Genomic DNA, 16,833 nt, shown 5'->3' on the forward strand with positions numbered 1-16,833 from the left:
AGCTCCGGAACAACCACATTTGCATACTTGATTACCCTGAAAACACTGCTATATCAGGCTATACCTACATAAGTAGTACTAACAGTTATTTACTTACATATTATATGGTGGGCAACCTTATTGCCACTTATTTTCTTTTGGTTTCTTTGTGTAGCAAGCATTGATTAATCATTGAGAAAAATAACTTGATAGCTTTTAAGTTCTAGTAATAAAAAAGCCTTGCGTAATTAATTTTTCTATATATTTTCATGAATGAATTTGTCTTATATCTAATGTTGTCAGTGTTACACGTGCTATCTTCGAGGAATCCGATTTTCAAAACGGTCTGTCGAACTTGTTTCTTGGAAGGCCAGTTGGGTTATAAAAATGGGTATTACAGTTCTAATTAGAACTAAGACAGGCAGAGTTCAATGAGCCGTGTAAACTTCTACGGATTCACCTTTCCCTCTATTCTTACCGAGCATTAGGTACCGTCTCAGGTTCATTAAAAGCTAGGCATTTGAAATGAAAAACTTAAGTTTTTAACGCAGTAAGTAGTTCAAACACTTGCTTTAAAAATCTGCGATTTCAAATTAGTGGATTTACTATTTCATATTTTCTTTTAACATTAACAAAAGGACTAAAGGACCTATTTTTGACTTCTTTAAAAGTAAAAACACGTCTGCCAAGAACATGCCCATGAAGTCGCAGTTTTACTTAATAAGTAATAATTAGTCATTACACTTCTGATCCATATAAAATTACGATTTTGTACCCATCAGTAATTAATCATCATCACCGATCATTATACAATCTTTTCGCAATAAATACCTACCTAAGTGAAACTTGTGAAAATAGGTAGCGTGTGAGTCGCATTGTGTATGGCGCCTACCTCTGGTTTTGAATAATTATTGTTATTTGCTAAGAAAAGTATTTAAAGAAAATTTTCAGGGCTAATTAGGTTAGGTACTTATATCCACTAAACCGCATTAGATGCTTTATTGAAATAGGATACCATTTGACTCATTAACAAAGTGTCACTTCACGGTGTTCTATTACCATAATATATAGGAGCTTACTGCAATCTGATAAGGATAAATACTTTATAAACCAACTCGAATCGTTGAACGTTCAAAAAGTACCTATTTGTATTCTATTATTTTATTGTTCTAGATCTAAGTCAGATATCAATTTATATCTCCATTATCTATGCTTTTAAATTCCTAAATAAACTATACTTAAAGAAAAATATCCTTGCAAAACTTTAGGCTTTAAGAAAAACTTTGCTTATATGTAAATTCAAATATCTTTAGTTTGTGTTAAAAAATGTTACTTAATTTGCAATCGTAATACCAATCATTGATGATGATCACGCATCACGGTATCTCGGTTTTGAGTATGTCCCGCCCGTAATGTTGATTGCAATAGCATGCTCTCACACTCGAATTGGGTCGACCATGGAGAGCACTCTTAAATGCTTAAATACAAGCAGTTACTGCGATTATATACGCCAGCAGTCTCTGTAAATTGCAAAAATCGTAGCAGAAAATTGCTTCTCAACAAATTCATTGCATTCCATAATATAGAGAATTACGGGTCTCTTTCTCGTGACTGGGCCTCGTTAAAATTGTTTTTTGCCTTTGTACTGGTACATAGGGGTGAATGGATTTAGGCGACTTGCTACCAACCGTGCCACTGTTTCGTAGTTCCTGTTTTATAGATAAGTATAGTATAACATGTATTTTGAAGGTGAAGGACACCTTCCTTTTGTTAAACAATTTCTAGAAATCCCATGGAAACTCTTTACTTTCCGTGACCAAAAGTTACTTCTGTACCTATCCACCAAAATAAGTTAAACGGGTGGACCATGAAAAGCCAACAGATACACTTTTTTTAAATTATAATATTTGATCAATATGGATTATTGTGAGTTGCTTTAATTTCAATTTATTCGTTCTGTGAATAGGTTCATTAAATGTTTATCTACATATCGAGTCTACTGTAACGGAGGTTGATTAAAATAAACGTACCATGTAATCCAACGTAAACCGTTTACGCGGGAAACGGCACCGGAAATCAAGCACTGCCATATTGGATGCGGAAATGGTGCGCTCGTCGCCCGACGTTATTCGATTTCGTCTAGGAAAGTACTTTATTTTGACGCGATCATTTAATTAAACGTCATTTTATTGTCTGTGGTTCACTGAACGTAAACCAGAGATAGTCCGATTTTCAGTTCAGTGGAAATCTGAAAGATATCATTTTATATATTGGGTGGGTTATTTGAATGAAACACAGGTTTACCAGCTGAAGCTCTAAGCTGAATTTTAAAATTTTATTTTGTTTTGATTTTTCGCGGTAAAAAGTAGGTACCCTATGTCTGCCTTCAGGATACAAATTATCACTGTACCACATCAAAATCGATTAAGCTGATGGGCCATGTAAAGGCAGCAAACAGACAAACAAATCGTCGCATTTATAACATTAGTATGGATATGGACAGTATGGATTTCTCCTGAAAGTATTCTTTTAAAAGTATTCCTACTTTTTACTGCTACTACAAGGGATTACCTACCTACCACTATTCGTAGACAGATAAATCCATTCAAAGTATATAAAAAGAAGAACAGCTTAATATCGTTAACAGAAATGTTCACAAACGCCAAAGCTTTTGTTCCTTGTTAAAAGCAGATTTACTGTACAAAGGGGTCATTGTCTTTTGACAGGAATCGATAAGGAAATACTCCCTGCTGTTATTGTATGACCTGCTAATAGGCGGCAATTAGAATTTAATGAAACACTAGACGAACTTATAGGATAAAATCAGGTCAAACCTTAGTCGCGTCCCCTAAACGGTATTTGGCAAAAAGCATTAAATAGCCCTATCATTATCTTTGGGCACAGAGCATGAACACTACATGTAGGGATAATCATCATCACTTTAACTTTTGGCTGGCTCACTACTGATCATGGATCTCCTCTCAAAATGAGATGGGTGGGCCATAGGGCATAGTCTATGCGAGTAAAGTGCAGATTTGCAGACTTCACACACCTTTGGGAACTTTATGGTGAATTCTCAGGTATGCAGGCTTCCTCATGATGTTTTCTTTCAACCAAGAGATAATTAATAACTTAAATCGCAAATAGATATGAGTTCGAGATCCACATAGGGATTAAACTCCGAATTCCCCGAACAGAAAGCAGAAGTCTTAACCGATTTTGAAGGATATAGGCTACGTTTATTTCGAGAGATAAAGGAATCCACGCGGATGAAGTCGGAGGTAAAAGTTGGTTATTTTTGAAAATTTGTGATCAAAAGTGACAAGAATAAAGTGTACTATTACTTTGTAAGAGCTTATCGTAAAACAAAAACGACCACAAAACAATCTTATTTCTTAATTGACCACCCGAATTAAAATCATCAAAAAATACAGCATTCAATAATAAATGCCTTATTTTTTCAGCAGGTTTTATTATATCTACGAGAAACTGTTTACTGCTCTTATTTACTTCCAGTGTCGTGGTATAGACGACAGTGACAACACTGCGGAATTCGATCTCCGGAATATTAAGCAGTTGGCGTCTCTGAAAGCGAAGTTTGTCAACTGGCATTTCATTTGCAGCGGATGTCGGCATTTCATCGCGTCTCTCGGCATCTACGAGTAGCGGGGGCAATAAATCGGCTTATTATTACTTGTATCGCACCTATTGAATTCCGCTAGAAAGATGGCACGTGACTAAAAATATCTTATTTATTTTTGTGTATCCGTATTCCGTACCTACATTTATATCGCTGGCTTTCCAATCCAACTCTATTCAGCGACAACGGACCTGAAAAATATAGGTATTCGTTAATGAATAGTAATATAGCATCGCCAATCAAAAGAAGAAACAAAATGTAGGTATGTATGTGTATTATGAAGCAACGGATCGATGTGATTTTTTGCACGCATATAGTACGTAAAAGGTCTGAAGGGTGATTTAGCTAAATAAATATAAATAAATGAGCTCCCATGGGATTTTTAAATAATCTATTGTAAATCCATGCGTCCGAAGTCACGGAAATTAGTGACAGTTTAGGGTAGCAGCTATATTGCAAAACAATACAAAACTAACCGTGTAAACCAATTAGAATACTAATGTGAAGAAAAGCAGCAGGTACGAAAATCTGATCTGTTCACGTACGCAATTTAAAATTAGAATTGATTTGGAATAGCTTTAAAGCTTGGGATTACGTTCATTTGAAATGGAATTGAGTTTTTAAAAGCTTATCTATCACAGAATTCGTTAAACTTTAGACAGTTCCATTAAAATCGAAGAGTGAACAGAATACGTCTTCGATTGATAGACGGGAAATCTTGAGCCATCAATTTCTTCCCATTTCATCCTTATTCCATTTTATCCTTAGCTTCCATATTCGGAGTTCGTTGAGTTCCATCGAATCGTACCGAGACGTTGATAAGATCTCATGGGCTATTACTCGATAGCGAGTCTGAAATGTGTGCGCACAATATACGATGGTTGACATAAATTGATAGCATTATAATACGTATGCCTGACGCCAACAAAAATTATAGTTAGTCTTTTTTATTTCTACGATCTGTTGATTTGAGCCCCAAATTAGCTAGGTTGAGCTAGTTATCACAGATGGCAAATAGCTGAGTGAAGAGCTACCTAACCACAAGGATATATCTGGGAATCTTTAGCCTACTTAAAATATTCACCATAGATCACAAAAGAAAGTTTTAATTTAGAAACGATTTTGGAATTAAAGTTACTTGTAACAGGAAAACTTAGACGTTGGTATTAAATATGCACCTAAACTATTCTCCCTGTTATAAAAAGGGACTAAAGCTGTAAAAGCAATTAGTACCACGATCCTTTTAAACTCCTATGTTTTATACAGAATATTATGTTGTATCATTACACGCCCTTTTTTAATATTTTTCGATTCTCTGTCTGCGAAACTTTTTATATTATAACCATATTTTAATGAAAGCACACTTTATATTCCATGTCGACGTATTCGCAACTATAATAAATAGAACACGCGTACACAGTTTGTCTTCGATTAAAATAAATTTAAAGTCCATTGATTCTAGATATACAGTTTTTTATCTGCCCTGTAAATATTACTTAAAAACATACCTAGATAATAAAATTATCATCTTATTGGGTCTCGACCTTTAACAACCAAAAATGTGCAAATATGGAACATTAATAAGAGTTATAATTATAACTTGAACAATGTGTATATATTTGATTAACTAAAAAATAATATTTATACAGAGACAAATTATTTCTAACCAATTTTTTTGTTTCAGCTGCTACTCGATACCGGCGAACAACATGTCGGGAGGTTCCCACGTGTCCCGGGGGACGTACGTGGACTCCGAGATATCTGGCAGCAGTGCTCCGCCATTGCCGAGCCCGGCATCTCCGGGCGCCGCCTTGGTGTCTCCTGAAACCCTGAGCAGACACAGTAGTCCCCCTCCCATACCAGCTCATCCAACACACCAACCAGCACCGTCTTGTTCCTCGCACCGAGTCCATTTGGAGTCACCATTAAGGTTTGTATCTTGAATATTGCTATAACTGAAAGAATATCTGAAAAACACATTGTATTACACCAAAATCTTAGTCACTAATCTCATTTTCAGCAAGTTAACACCACAAGGATTATGTGCATAATGCATATTGTAATACCTTTTATTCAAAGCAGTGATCTACCATCTTAGCCAAATATTTAGGAATAAATCTTGATCTATTCGTAATTCTATTTCGAGTTTATGAATAAGCACATGGGACTGATGAGGTGTATCGGCACGTCCGGTACAAAAAGCGTCATCTCCCTTGTGAAATATCATTTACTTGCTATGCCACTTGTGCTATTTTCATGGAAACGAAGTCTATTTCCTGAACGTTGTAAGTCGCATAAAGCTTTTTTTTTCCCCAACTACGGCGAAACCCAAAATGAGGTTTATGTTTTTGATCTGTATTGTACGAGTATGTATGCATGTCTGTTCCTGTGTTCACTCGTAACTACTCAACGGCTTAACCGATTTTGATAAGTGATAGGTACGTAATTAGGTTCGCCTTGCTGGTTCGAGTGTCACTAGGTATATTAAATTCTGAGAAAATTGAAATGGTGGATTTTATGCGCTTTAATGTGCGGGCTGAAAAATATCCAGTGCAAACTGCAGTTGGGAGGTTTTTTGAAAACTTTTTAAATTACTTCTTTAGTTAATCCACTGGCATCAAAATTTCTATCATAATTTTAACTCATGTATTTACGAATACCATAGTCCTTAGCCTATGTTATTATAATATTATATACCTACCTTTTACCCGACTTCCACTTTGTCAATCATTTAACTTTTAATCTCATTGTCACAATACGGAAGTAGTGAAAGAACTTTAGCCATAATCAAATTAATTACTGCCCCAACTTGGTTCTGTAGCGCATTATGATGTTCATTCATCATTTGGTTGCTACTCAGCATTTACATAATTCGAGGAACTTTACAATGGCTTTGTAGCCGACCATTATTATGTAAATGAGCTAAAATTAGTTTGATATTAATATATTGGGTTATGTGTATGTTACTCTGTTTGTTTTAATGTGATTCATCTCACTATATCAGTAGAGATGAAGGGGTTCATATCCGAATTTATCTCAACTTCGTGTTCTTTTTTTAATTTTATTCCTTATGCCCGAATATTCCTTGTACTTAATTAGACTTTTTTATTTAGTTACACGTTGATCCTTGATTGTGATTTCACGGTAGATCATACTAATAAATAGTGATAGTATGTGTGTATGTGTGCATGTTTTTTACTCTTTCACGCAAAAACTACTGGATGGATTTGGCTGAAATTTGCAATGGAGATAGATTATACCCTGGCTTAACACATAGGCTACTTTTTGTACCGGAAAATCAAAGATGAGAAATTTTTGATTTTCCGGTATAAATCCAGGATTTTAAAAACCTATATCCACGCGAACTAAGTCGTGTGCTTTAGCTAGTATGTGATAAGTCTAATATTGAAGTGGGCTCACCTGGTAGTGGTATAGCAGTTTTTATTAAACCAGTTACACTAACTGTTTTATACGGCATCGTCGTACGTGAAAGCTAAATTGCTTACCAGGCAGGCTTTGCCGATTAGATGGTAACCAATTTAATGGTTTAATATCGTTAATGGTAACTAGCCACGAAGATTACCAGACCATGGCAAAGCTAATTTTTGAAATTATACCAAATTTCTTCTGCCGCGAATTGTACCCGGGACCTCCCACTGGGATAGCACACGGGAGGTCGTCTGATCATAATGACGATTGATTGATTTTATTGATACCAAATTGATAAAGCACGATTAATGAAGCGTCTAAATATTTTCATACATCTTCATTCAATGCTTCAATCATTCATCGTCTTTCTCTGCGATTGATTAATAATTTCGCTTTGCTCTAATCTCTTTACTTTAACTACAAAGCAAAAGTAGGTATTGAAGGTTCTACTAATTTGGAATAAGGTAGAGTTATTATTAGACTTAGACAGTAGAGTTTAGTCGAGCTATACCAAGTTTGAAAACTCAACTTCGTCAACCTGCCAGGTAAATTAGTTAGATTAGTCGTTTGGTTAAACTTCCCAAATTCATTTGAGTCGCGATCAGGCGCTAGCATGGTATTAGCAACTACTTCAGTGTGCCGAGTGGGAGATCCACAAAATTATTCGAATGACTTCACTACTGCGTTAACCGAGCTAACCTCAAACGCATCGAGAATCGCGAGTCAGCGAGTGTGAGATACCACCGAAGCTAACCAGCCCATACGCGTGTACTCACCGTGAATGGCGTTTATTATTTTTGTAATGTTGGCGTCGTGATATAAACCAACCAAATTTAGAATGAAATTTCTATGAAGTGATTGTATGGAAGCAGCTGTCTATCAAAATTTAACTGGTTATATCTACTCTCTATGTTTATGTTTTGAAATCATCGTCTTTGTAGGTAGGTATAGTATGTACGTCATCATTATGTATTAAAAATGAGTCAAGTGTGAGTCGGACTCGCACTCTAAGGGTTTCGTAGCATCGTACAAGATATTTTAATAATTTTACGTGGAAGACTATAAGTTAATAACAACAGCGCCATCTATATGTGATTTATAAAACTGATTATGTTTATGAACACATATTCTTTTAGAGCCTAGAAAAGTAAATTAAAAGTAGTTTTGACTAAAATACCGCCCTGCCATAATTTTTAAATCGTAGTCCTTTAAATTAAACTTGAAAAATGCAAATAAATGTCTTTAAAATTATCTCCTCACTCAACTTTCACTGTAAAAATCTATGCGACAACTTAACTATCGCGTTAGCGTCGTGTTTACTCGATTTACTTCGCGGATTGTCAAAATTTGATACTCGCACTCGCATAGTTCTTGAATCAACCAATCACGTGCGCTCACGTTGTCACTTTCGCATGCGAGTCGGTAAACAATAGTCGGTCCCGAGGACGTAAAAAACTCGCACTCACAAATTATGTTTCCACTTCTTGTCACTAGATGGCGCTATTTCAATTCCATACAAAACGCAGTTAACTTTTACGCGATCGAATAGGTTAAAAAACTCCGACTAGGCACACAGGAAAACATTTCGTCTGTACTTAGTTTATGTTTGTTTTAGTTTATAAGTGTGGTTTAGTTTAGGATAGTGTGGTGAAAATTGAAAATGTTGAAATCTATTGGAAACACCGTCGAAGGGACAACTTAGTTTTATCAACTGTTTAAGCAGATATGACTCATTTATATAAAACTCTCAAAATAAAAAAACCGACCAAGTGCGAGTCAGACTCGCGCACTGAGGGTCCATATTCGGGTATTTTTTTCCAACATTTTGCACGATAAATCAAAACTATTATACATAAAAATAAATAAAAATCTCTTTTAGGATGTACAGATAAAGCCCTTTCATATGATTTGGTATACTTACTTATCTTATTTAGAAAATTGAAACACATTTTAATATTTTTTTAAATGATGTAACCACAAATTCGCGGTTTTTAGATTTATTCCTGTACTTGTGCTATAAGACCTACCTACCTACCAAATTTCATGATTCTAGGTCAACGGGAAGTACCCTACAGATTTCTTGACAGACACGACGGACAGACAGACAACAAAGTGATCCTATAAGGGTTCCGTTTTTCCTTTTGAGGCACGGAAAAAGAAAAGGATCATGTTGTTTTGGTATTTTATGTCAATTAATGTCTTTCCTAATTTTATTCATATCCATACCTATGACGGATCATCTTGTTTCACGAGAGCTTGGTCAGTCAATTTCAATAAACTACGAGTATATTTGTAGAAAGCTTAAAACTTCTAACCTGTTACCTCACAAAGAATGTACGGCTCTAACCATTACCATCACGACTACCTTAATTTATGTCCTAAAGACACGAGTCACTCCCATATAGTGAGTAAACAAACCCAAAATAGGCATCCAAATATAGTTCTTGAAATTTAACGTTTCCGAGGATTTGTTTGCGTTTATTTTCTGCTCGAAATATAATATTCAGCATGGATTACCGTTGGAGTGTATCAGGTTCCCATAATATCCAGACAGGAGGAAGCGGCGCGGCGGGCACTGAATTACAGTGTGGTCTAGGTTTCACTAAACTGTTTAACCATTCTAATGGGTTCATAAATCAATAACGCTTGTGGCTTGTAGTGGCTACGATATTTTTGAGATTTCTTTGAGTTCGAATATTTCATTTCTATTTATACCTCTGTTGGATTATTATAAATAAACTAGATCTTGCCCGTGGCTTTATTTTACGTGATAGTTAAAGTCCTATAGTACTCGAGGAAAATGTAGAGATCTATCAATGAAATTATATATTTTTTAGAATCGGATAATTATAAGTTTTGGAAATTACTCCCTACATACGAAATAACAGATTTTCTCTTTATAATATTATAGTATTAGTATATAGTAGTAGGTAAAGCTGTTTCTAGTCCTTTTGCAAATAACTTTTTCCTACCATTTTCTCGCCCATGTCATTTCAGCAGCATTCCTCTTTCTTTGGCCTGTTTCTGCCTTTTCATCTTTACCCTTGTGTTACCCTTTCAGTGTTTTAAAAGATTTGAAAAGTGTAGAAAATTAGTTACTGAGCATTTAGCTAAAAGCACTGCGTACCAAAAAATTAATCGGAACGAAATACTCAATCCTACATGAGGACAAACCTAATACGAATATACGAGCAAACACGTACAGGTAGATATAAGTAAACCTGATTAATCAATCAAAATATGATAAACCTATGTGTAATGTATTCATTAAACGATAATGACGAATGATTCAATGAATAATAAATAATGCATCTAGTGGGGAATATAAATTTTCAATTGACTGATGAGGCTGTAAAGCTTTTTGTGTGATTTTAGGTAGTTACGAATGTTCTGTTGTGGAACGCGATTGGATTTGTACTGTTGTAAATCCTATTGTTTTATGGCATTATCGATTTACATTCTTATGTGTATGGACATAGTCAATGGGACAAGTTTGCAGTTTGCAGTATTAGTGACCTTGGTTGGTCATGTTATTTGATTTAGGTTTATATTTAACAAACATTTTTGCATATTATTTTCTCCTAGCGTTATGATGTTAATCATCTTTAAAGTGCAGGTTAAGTAACTACGCATTGAAAAAGTCTCAAATGTTGTACTACTAAATATTGTTACTACTAAGTATTGTTGTTTATAGCCTCAATAGCTCAACCGGTATAGGAGTGGACTGAAATCCGAAAGGTCGGCGGTTCAAACCCCACCCGTTGCACTATTGTCGTACCCACTGCTAGCACAAGCTTTACGCTTAGTTGGATGGGAAAGGGGAATGTAAGTCATGATTACTAATATTCTAATGACTAATATTCTTTAAAAAAAAAATATATATATATATATATTTTAATGTACTTACTTAATCATTGTTTTGGTTTGATTTTCAACATCCAAGACGCGATAAAAGAGAATGTCTTTACGCAATACTTTTCTGTCATACCTATTTTATTATTCTCCCTACGTTCTCATTTTCATATTATTTGTGAAGTACATAAACATAAAGCTTCAATGATAGTAAATGTAGATAGCTAATAAATTGTGGTAAAACAATAAAACTAACTTCATTTTCAATATCCTGCAGAAAATACATTTTCCTGAACCGTTTCAGTGTAATAGTCTGGTGTTGCGCAGAGATTTATGTGGTCACTGTCGTAACTCACATCGGCTTTCGCGCGACTGCCTCCGCCAGCGATCGGCTTTGTTTTGATATGTGCCTGAATTTTTGGTCAATTTGTCTTTTTTGGGTTCCGTATCCGAAGGGTGTCAACGGGACCCTATTACTAAGCCTCCGCTGTCCGTCTGTCCGTCCGTCTATCTGTCAGCGGGCTGTATCTCGTGAACCGTAATAGGTAGAGAACTGAAATTTTCACAGAATGTGTATTACCATTATGAAAACAGATAACGAAAATTTCAAAATGACCACCTGGAAAACTTTAAATAATCTTCCCGGCATCCGTTTTCCACTCCACACAGCCAAGCGCAAGTCTGAAAATTAAAAAAAAAGTGAAAATAACTTGGGAAAGTTGATATTATATTCTATTATACTTTCGATGTTTATCAATTTGCTGTTATATTACATTTACACACCCACAAAAATAATTACTTAATATACCTATTTTATAACGTTACTTCTACTTGTATATAGCAAGTACATAGTCTGATAAATAGGATAATTATTACCAGCCGATTTTTTTCCACTATTGGTAAAAGGTTTCCCTTTCCAAAGAAAATGTTGTTTAACTTAGACTAACTTTACTTTACTTACTACCTGTGCTCGCATGTGTTTAGACGAGAAACTGATCTATTTGTATCCAAACAACAATACCGGAAAAGAATTGAACTGCAAGTTATCTCTACGCGAATGAATTTGCAAGTCAAAATTAAATTAGTAGTTTGGTGTATACCTAAAATACATAGCCCGTTTATTTTATTGTAATAGCTATAGGAAATTCAAAGTGGTTTGTTCCATAGCGTCGCAAATGAATGGTGTGGTTTCGAGCAGAGATTTACGGGGCCCATGCCGTAATTCTCGACAGTTTGGCTCTAGGGAGATTGTACCTACCTACCAAAATTGCCGGATGAAAATCCTTACTAATATCATAAATGCTAAAGGGAGTCTGTCTGTCTTCTATCTTTTCACGGCCCATATGTTTAACCGATTTTAATGTTTGATACAGAGATAGCTTGCACCCTGGGGAAGGACATAACCTATTTTTGGTCCCGGAAAATCAAAGTTACCACGAGATTTTTAAAGACCTAAATCCATGCGGACATTATTTAGGAGAAAGATAATGTTATTGTAGAGTGGTATCCGTGTTGATCCCAACAGATTATATTTATCTTAGCCAAAAGCACCTATTTTTTTTTCTTACAGATTTTTTCTTGATGGATTACATCGAAAGAGACTCGACCTGCATAGTACTTAGGTATAAAATACTTTAAAGAGGATATCATTTTGTCGTTTACATAATATTATATGATTATGAACGTTGTGAAGGACTTAATTACGTACGCCGCGCTCATCTTCGTACTTAGATGATTCAAAGGATTCAAAATATCCTGAATTCGTTTCGGTCAAGGCTGTCCGTGTAGTCGAATTCCCGAATTTGGGTAAAGTTAGGTCACATTCATAGTCACATTACAATATCTACGTATCAATTTTCAGTTGTTTCATTCTTGTGTTACCTATTTTCTGTCTGACAAAAATATTATTTTACAACGAGAAAAGTCCTCCACTTTTTGCAGTGATATTAATTTAATAAAATAGGTTGAATTCGCAACCAATGCCAAGTTCAAAGCACTCTTGTTTCTCTCGGAACACGGAAAGCGGTGTTTCAATTAATTAACTTGTATTTGTGCTGAAATGGTTACCATTACACTCAGTGGTTTGTAGTTTCGAGCATTTTACTCCGTTCTCAATGTTAATTAATTGCTTGCGTGAATATTGATTCGTTTATTAACTAGGTTTCCAGCTAGATATGATAGCTGTTTGTTAGCTTATTACTAATATTATTATTGACGTTTATAACCTTTGAAGATAATAGGTATTTTCTAGTTTTATAACTGCCATTAAATTATAGCATATTATTTACTAAAGTGTGGCTTTTGCTTGAATTTAGTTACTAAATAATCAAAACTACTACGTTACTAAATAATTATGCAATATTCATGATCTCACGGGCGAAGTCTGCTGGGGATTATCATTGACACCTAGTGCTAACTTTATGTACCTATTGCTTTCTAAGGAATGGTTTCTATTCTACTTCCCTAAAACAAAATAAAAATATCGACTATAATAAAATTGTTAAAGTTTTTCTTCTATTAGTAAGAGATTACGGGACCCTTAGATAAGGAACATTCACATTTTACGAAGGAAACCTATTTGATTAGAAAAGAACCTGAGATAGAAAAGACCGAATTTCACTAAGAAAGCAGTTGGCAATTCGTTTTTTAGCAGGGCCGTCGTGTTTTTATTTATTTTTAAATTACGAGTTGTTAATTATCTAATACTAGCTGTTGCCCACGACTTCGTTCGCGTGGATGTAGTTTTTGAAAAATCCCGTGGGAAGTCTTTGATTTTCCGGGATAAAAAGTAGCCTATGTTCTAATCCAGAGTATAATCTATCTCTATTCTAAATTTCAGCCCAATCCGTCCAGTAGTTTTTGCGTGTAGGAGTAACAAACATACACACACACACACACATATAAACTTTCGCCTTTATAATATTAAGTGTGATTCTCTTTTGCGCAGGTTATCCAGGCCTCCGTCGATGACTCTCGGGGCAACGCTCTCTCTTCAGCCAATGCTGTACGGTCCAGGCGGCGGATCTGCGCAGCCGCCGCTCCCGCCTACCAGGCATATACGATCTTCTGTTGCAATACAGAACATGCATTTTATCAGCGCGTGAGTGACAAAACTGCTTTTGTTATCGATTTTTCAAAATGAAATTGTTGATTTTGGTCTGATCATTAATATCGGAGCAATCTAATGGTTTTACTATTAAATACTACATACACGTAGTAGTATTATATTGTAGTTGTACACATAGTAGTAGTAGGTATATCTGTACATAGTATTTATGGTCTGACATTAAGAATTTTCAAGCTAACGAAAACTATCAAAGTTTTAGAGGTGTGAAAACTCTTACTAGGGGTGCCTACGGACTATGTAAGTTTGACAAATCGAGCAGAAAATAAGGCGCGGAATTATTGGGATGTGACTTTAGAGATTTAGGCCAGGTTCAAATTACTGGCCTAAACGTGTCAAAAGCAAGCCCCTGGCACCATACGGTGTTGTGATATAGCTCACCTGCATCTCAACTAAGTAGTGTTGATTTACATTTTCACCTCTCGGAACTTTACCCCTGGTAAGTTGGCAACTTTATGGAGCTAGGTTAAGCGAAGCAATTTGTCCAATACGTATGCGCATAAATTTCGTTCTCCACTCCACATCTCCGTATTCAACTATAAATGTGTACCTACCATATAAATGAAATATTTGCGGTCGATCAAATGGTACCCTCGTAAAATGTTAGATGTACCTACGTACGAGTACGTCAAAATATTATTATCTTTCCTACGTTTTTATCTTCCGAGTCTTCCAGTACGAAGTAATTTTGGTAATGCTACATTCGGTATTAGCAATAAATATCATCTCGCCGGAATTGGGCAAGCCTTTTACAATATGTCTTACCATGTTTATTTCTATTATTAGATATTCTTTTATTTATTTGGTTGTGAATGAGACATTTATAATAAGTACCGTAAGTACCTAATGTAAGAAATTGTAGTTTTCCTATTTCACGTACTTAGTTTATTTTTATTGACCATTTCATTTTGATTTTGCTTTATGCCAGCGTATCAAAGCAGGCTGTATATAGATAGATATATATCTCAAGCTATAGATCTCAAGACCTTTTGGTTCGTGATGACCATTTCCGAATATGAGCACTTTCCAATACAACCATTTCCTGATACAGACACTTCCAAACACGACCGCTGCCTGACCGCTCTTCCCGACCAATATATGCATAATGCAACGAATATATGTAATAAATATACGTATTTATACTTACATCACTTACCTTTGAAATTGCACAAGCAAGGGAAATTACATTTCCCCGTGAACGTACACTCCACTGAAAGCATCTCCCGACCACGACAATGTACTCGAGTGCGTGGAAATTAGCAACTGTATGCATAAAACTTGAGCCTATTCCTGTAACAACAAAAACTTTGCCAACAAAAAATGTAATAGCGACCCTTACAAAGCCTGCGTGGGTCTCGCAACCGTAATGGGAATTCTCTCTTTATATGAGGCGCATAATTACTGGGACTGATTAAAACTTTGTCCTAAATACTTCCTAAATAGAGCGATGGAGTAATTCTTTAGGAAATGAGATGTTACAGGAATTCGTGAATAGCACGTGAAGTGAGTTGGTGGCTCAAACTCAGAAAAGCCAACAAAGTGTTTGAAGTATGTTTGTATCGATGTTTTAATCTTTAGCTTTTGAAGCAAAGTCAAAAGTAAAGTGTAAATAGGTACTACAAATAACGAAGCGACCTGCAAGCTTAAGCATTATTCAATACTGAAAACAACGGTGTCTGTAGCAATATTCAAGTTCATCAAATGCATTGAAGTAATGCTAATCACGTCAGCAAAGGTCAGTGAATTTTGCTCGCACATTTTTGGGTTGCGCCTAATGCTGCTGATTTTACTTATATTTTCAGATCTGAAAAATGCGACCCCTGCAAATCTTTACGCCGTATGAGAATCGTTACCTAAAAGGTCCTTGTCTCATAGAAAAAACTAACAGGCACTTGATCGTGCTTCATCTGCATTTAACAGTTTGTTGATCTCAGTGCGTCATTGAGTTTATTTTTATGATGACGTCAGTGATACAGTCAGAATTGTATGACGTCACTTCCCTTTTTCTTCCCTTGAGAGCAGCGTATTTTAGTGACTCAACAACCAATATACATTCAAACCCATAACAATACATTTTCCATCACGAGCATTTCATTGATAATAATAATTTAATCCATGGTATAATGCACCTATTCCTCGTTTCCTAATAAGACGGTAAACGTTCTCAAGCTAGTTCTGTTGATTTCAGAGTAATATATTCTAATCCAATTAAAGCTCTGTCATATCACTAAGGGCACACGGTTCAAAGGCTTACGGGTCGAATGATATTATTATCAAGGCGAGAGCATTTGAGTCTATACATACATGTAATAGTAAGCTGATATAATATAATAGAAATATAATAGAATCTGTACAAAAAAACTGACCGACATATCAACTCGCTGTACCTATAACTGCTGGTTCAATAATTTGAGATTTTGCGTGTAACCTTTTTTTATAACGTATACAAAGAAAGGGCTTTCTGGAATTCGATCCCAACAAATTCGGACCTAGTCAGCTAGTGTATGCTGAATAGAGATACTAATAACTTTCGAGGTAGGTGCGTTTCATCTTAGGAAGCATTATCACCTACTGTTTGGTATGATTGCCATCAAGCGCAACCCTCTATTATATGTAGTTTAAAATTAAAAGGCCCGTCAACCACAACTTTTTCAGAACTAAAGGATTGTTTGTAAACCTTTCGTCTGATTTTATTCGTGCATGGCAAATACATCTCATCAAATATTTGAATATAGAAACGGGCTAGGCATATTTGATTAAATTCGTTATTTCGTCTGAAAATAGTAAATTTTGTCAATCTTTGTTCTTT

At 35.4% G+C, this 16,833-nt stretch overlaps 1 protein-coding gene across 10 annotated transcripts in view; it reads left to right on the plus strand.

The window, feature by feature from the left end:
* LOC123866334 (proton channel OtopLc-like) overlaps positions 1–16,833 on the plus strand; it is a 77,694-nt gene that overhangs the window by 40,729 nt on the left and 20,132 nt on the right. For all 10 annotated transcript variants that reach the window (XM_045907841.1, XM_045907840.1, XM_045907838.1 and 7 more), the window contains 2 exons: positions 5,304–5,549; positions 13,848–14,000. In XM_045907841.1, coding sequence (XP_045763797.1) covers positions 5,304–5,549; positions 13,848–14,000 — 399 coding nt within the window. The remainder of the gene's footprint in view (positions 1–5,303; positions 5,550–13,847; positions 14,001–16,833) is intronic.

The sequence above is a fragment of the Maniola jurtina genome, chromosome 6 (genome assembly GCF_905333055.1).
Source record: "Maniola jurtina chromosome 6, ilManJurt1.1, whole genome shotgun sequence".
Lineage (NCBI taxonomy): Eukaryota > Metazoa > Arthropoda > Insecta > Lepidoptera > Nymphalidae > Maniola > Maniola jurtina.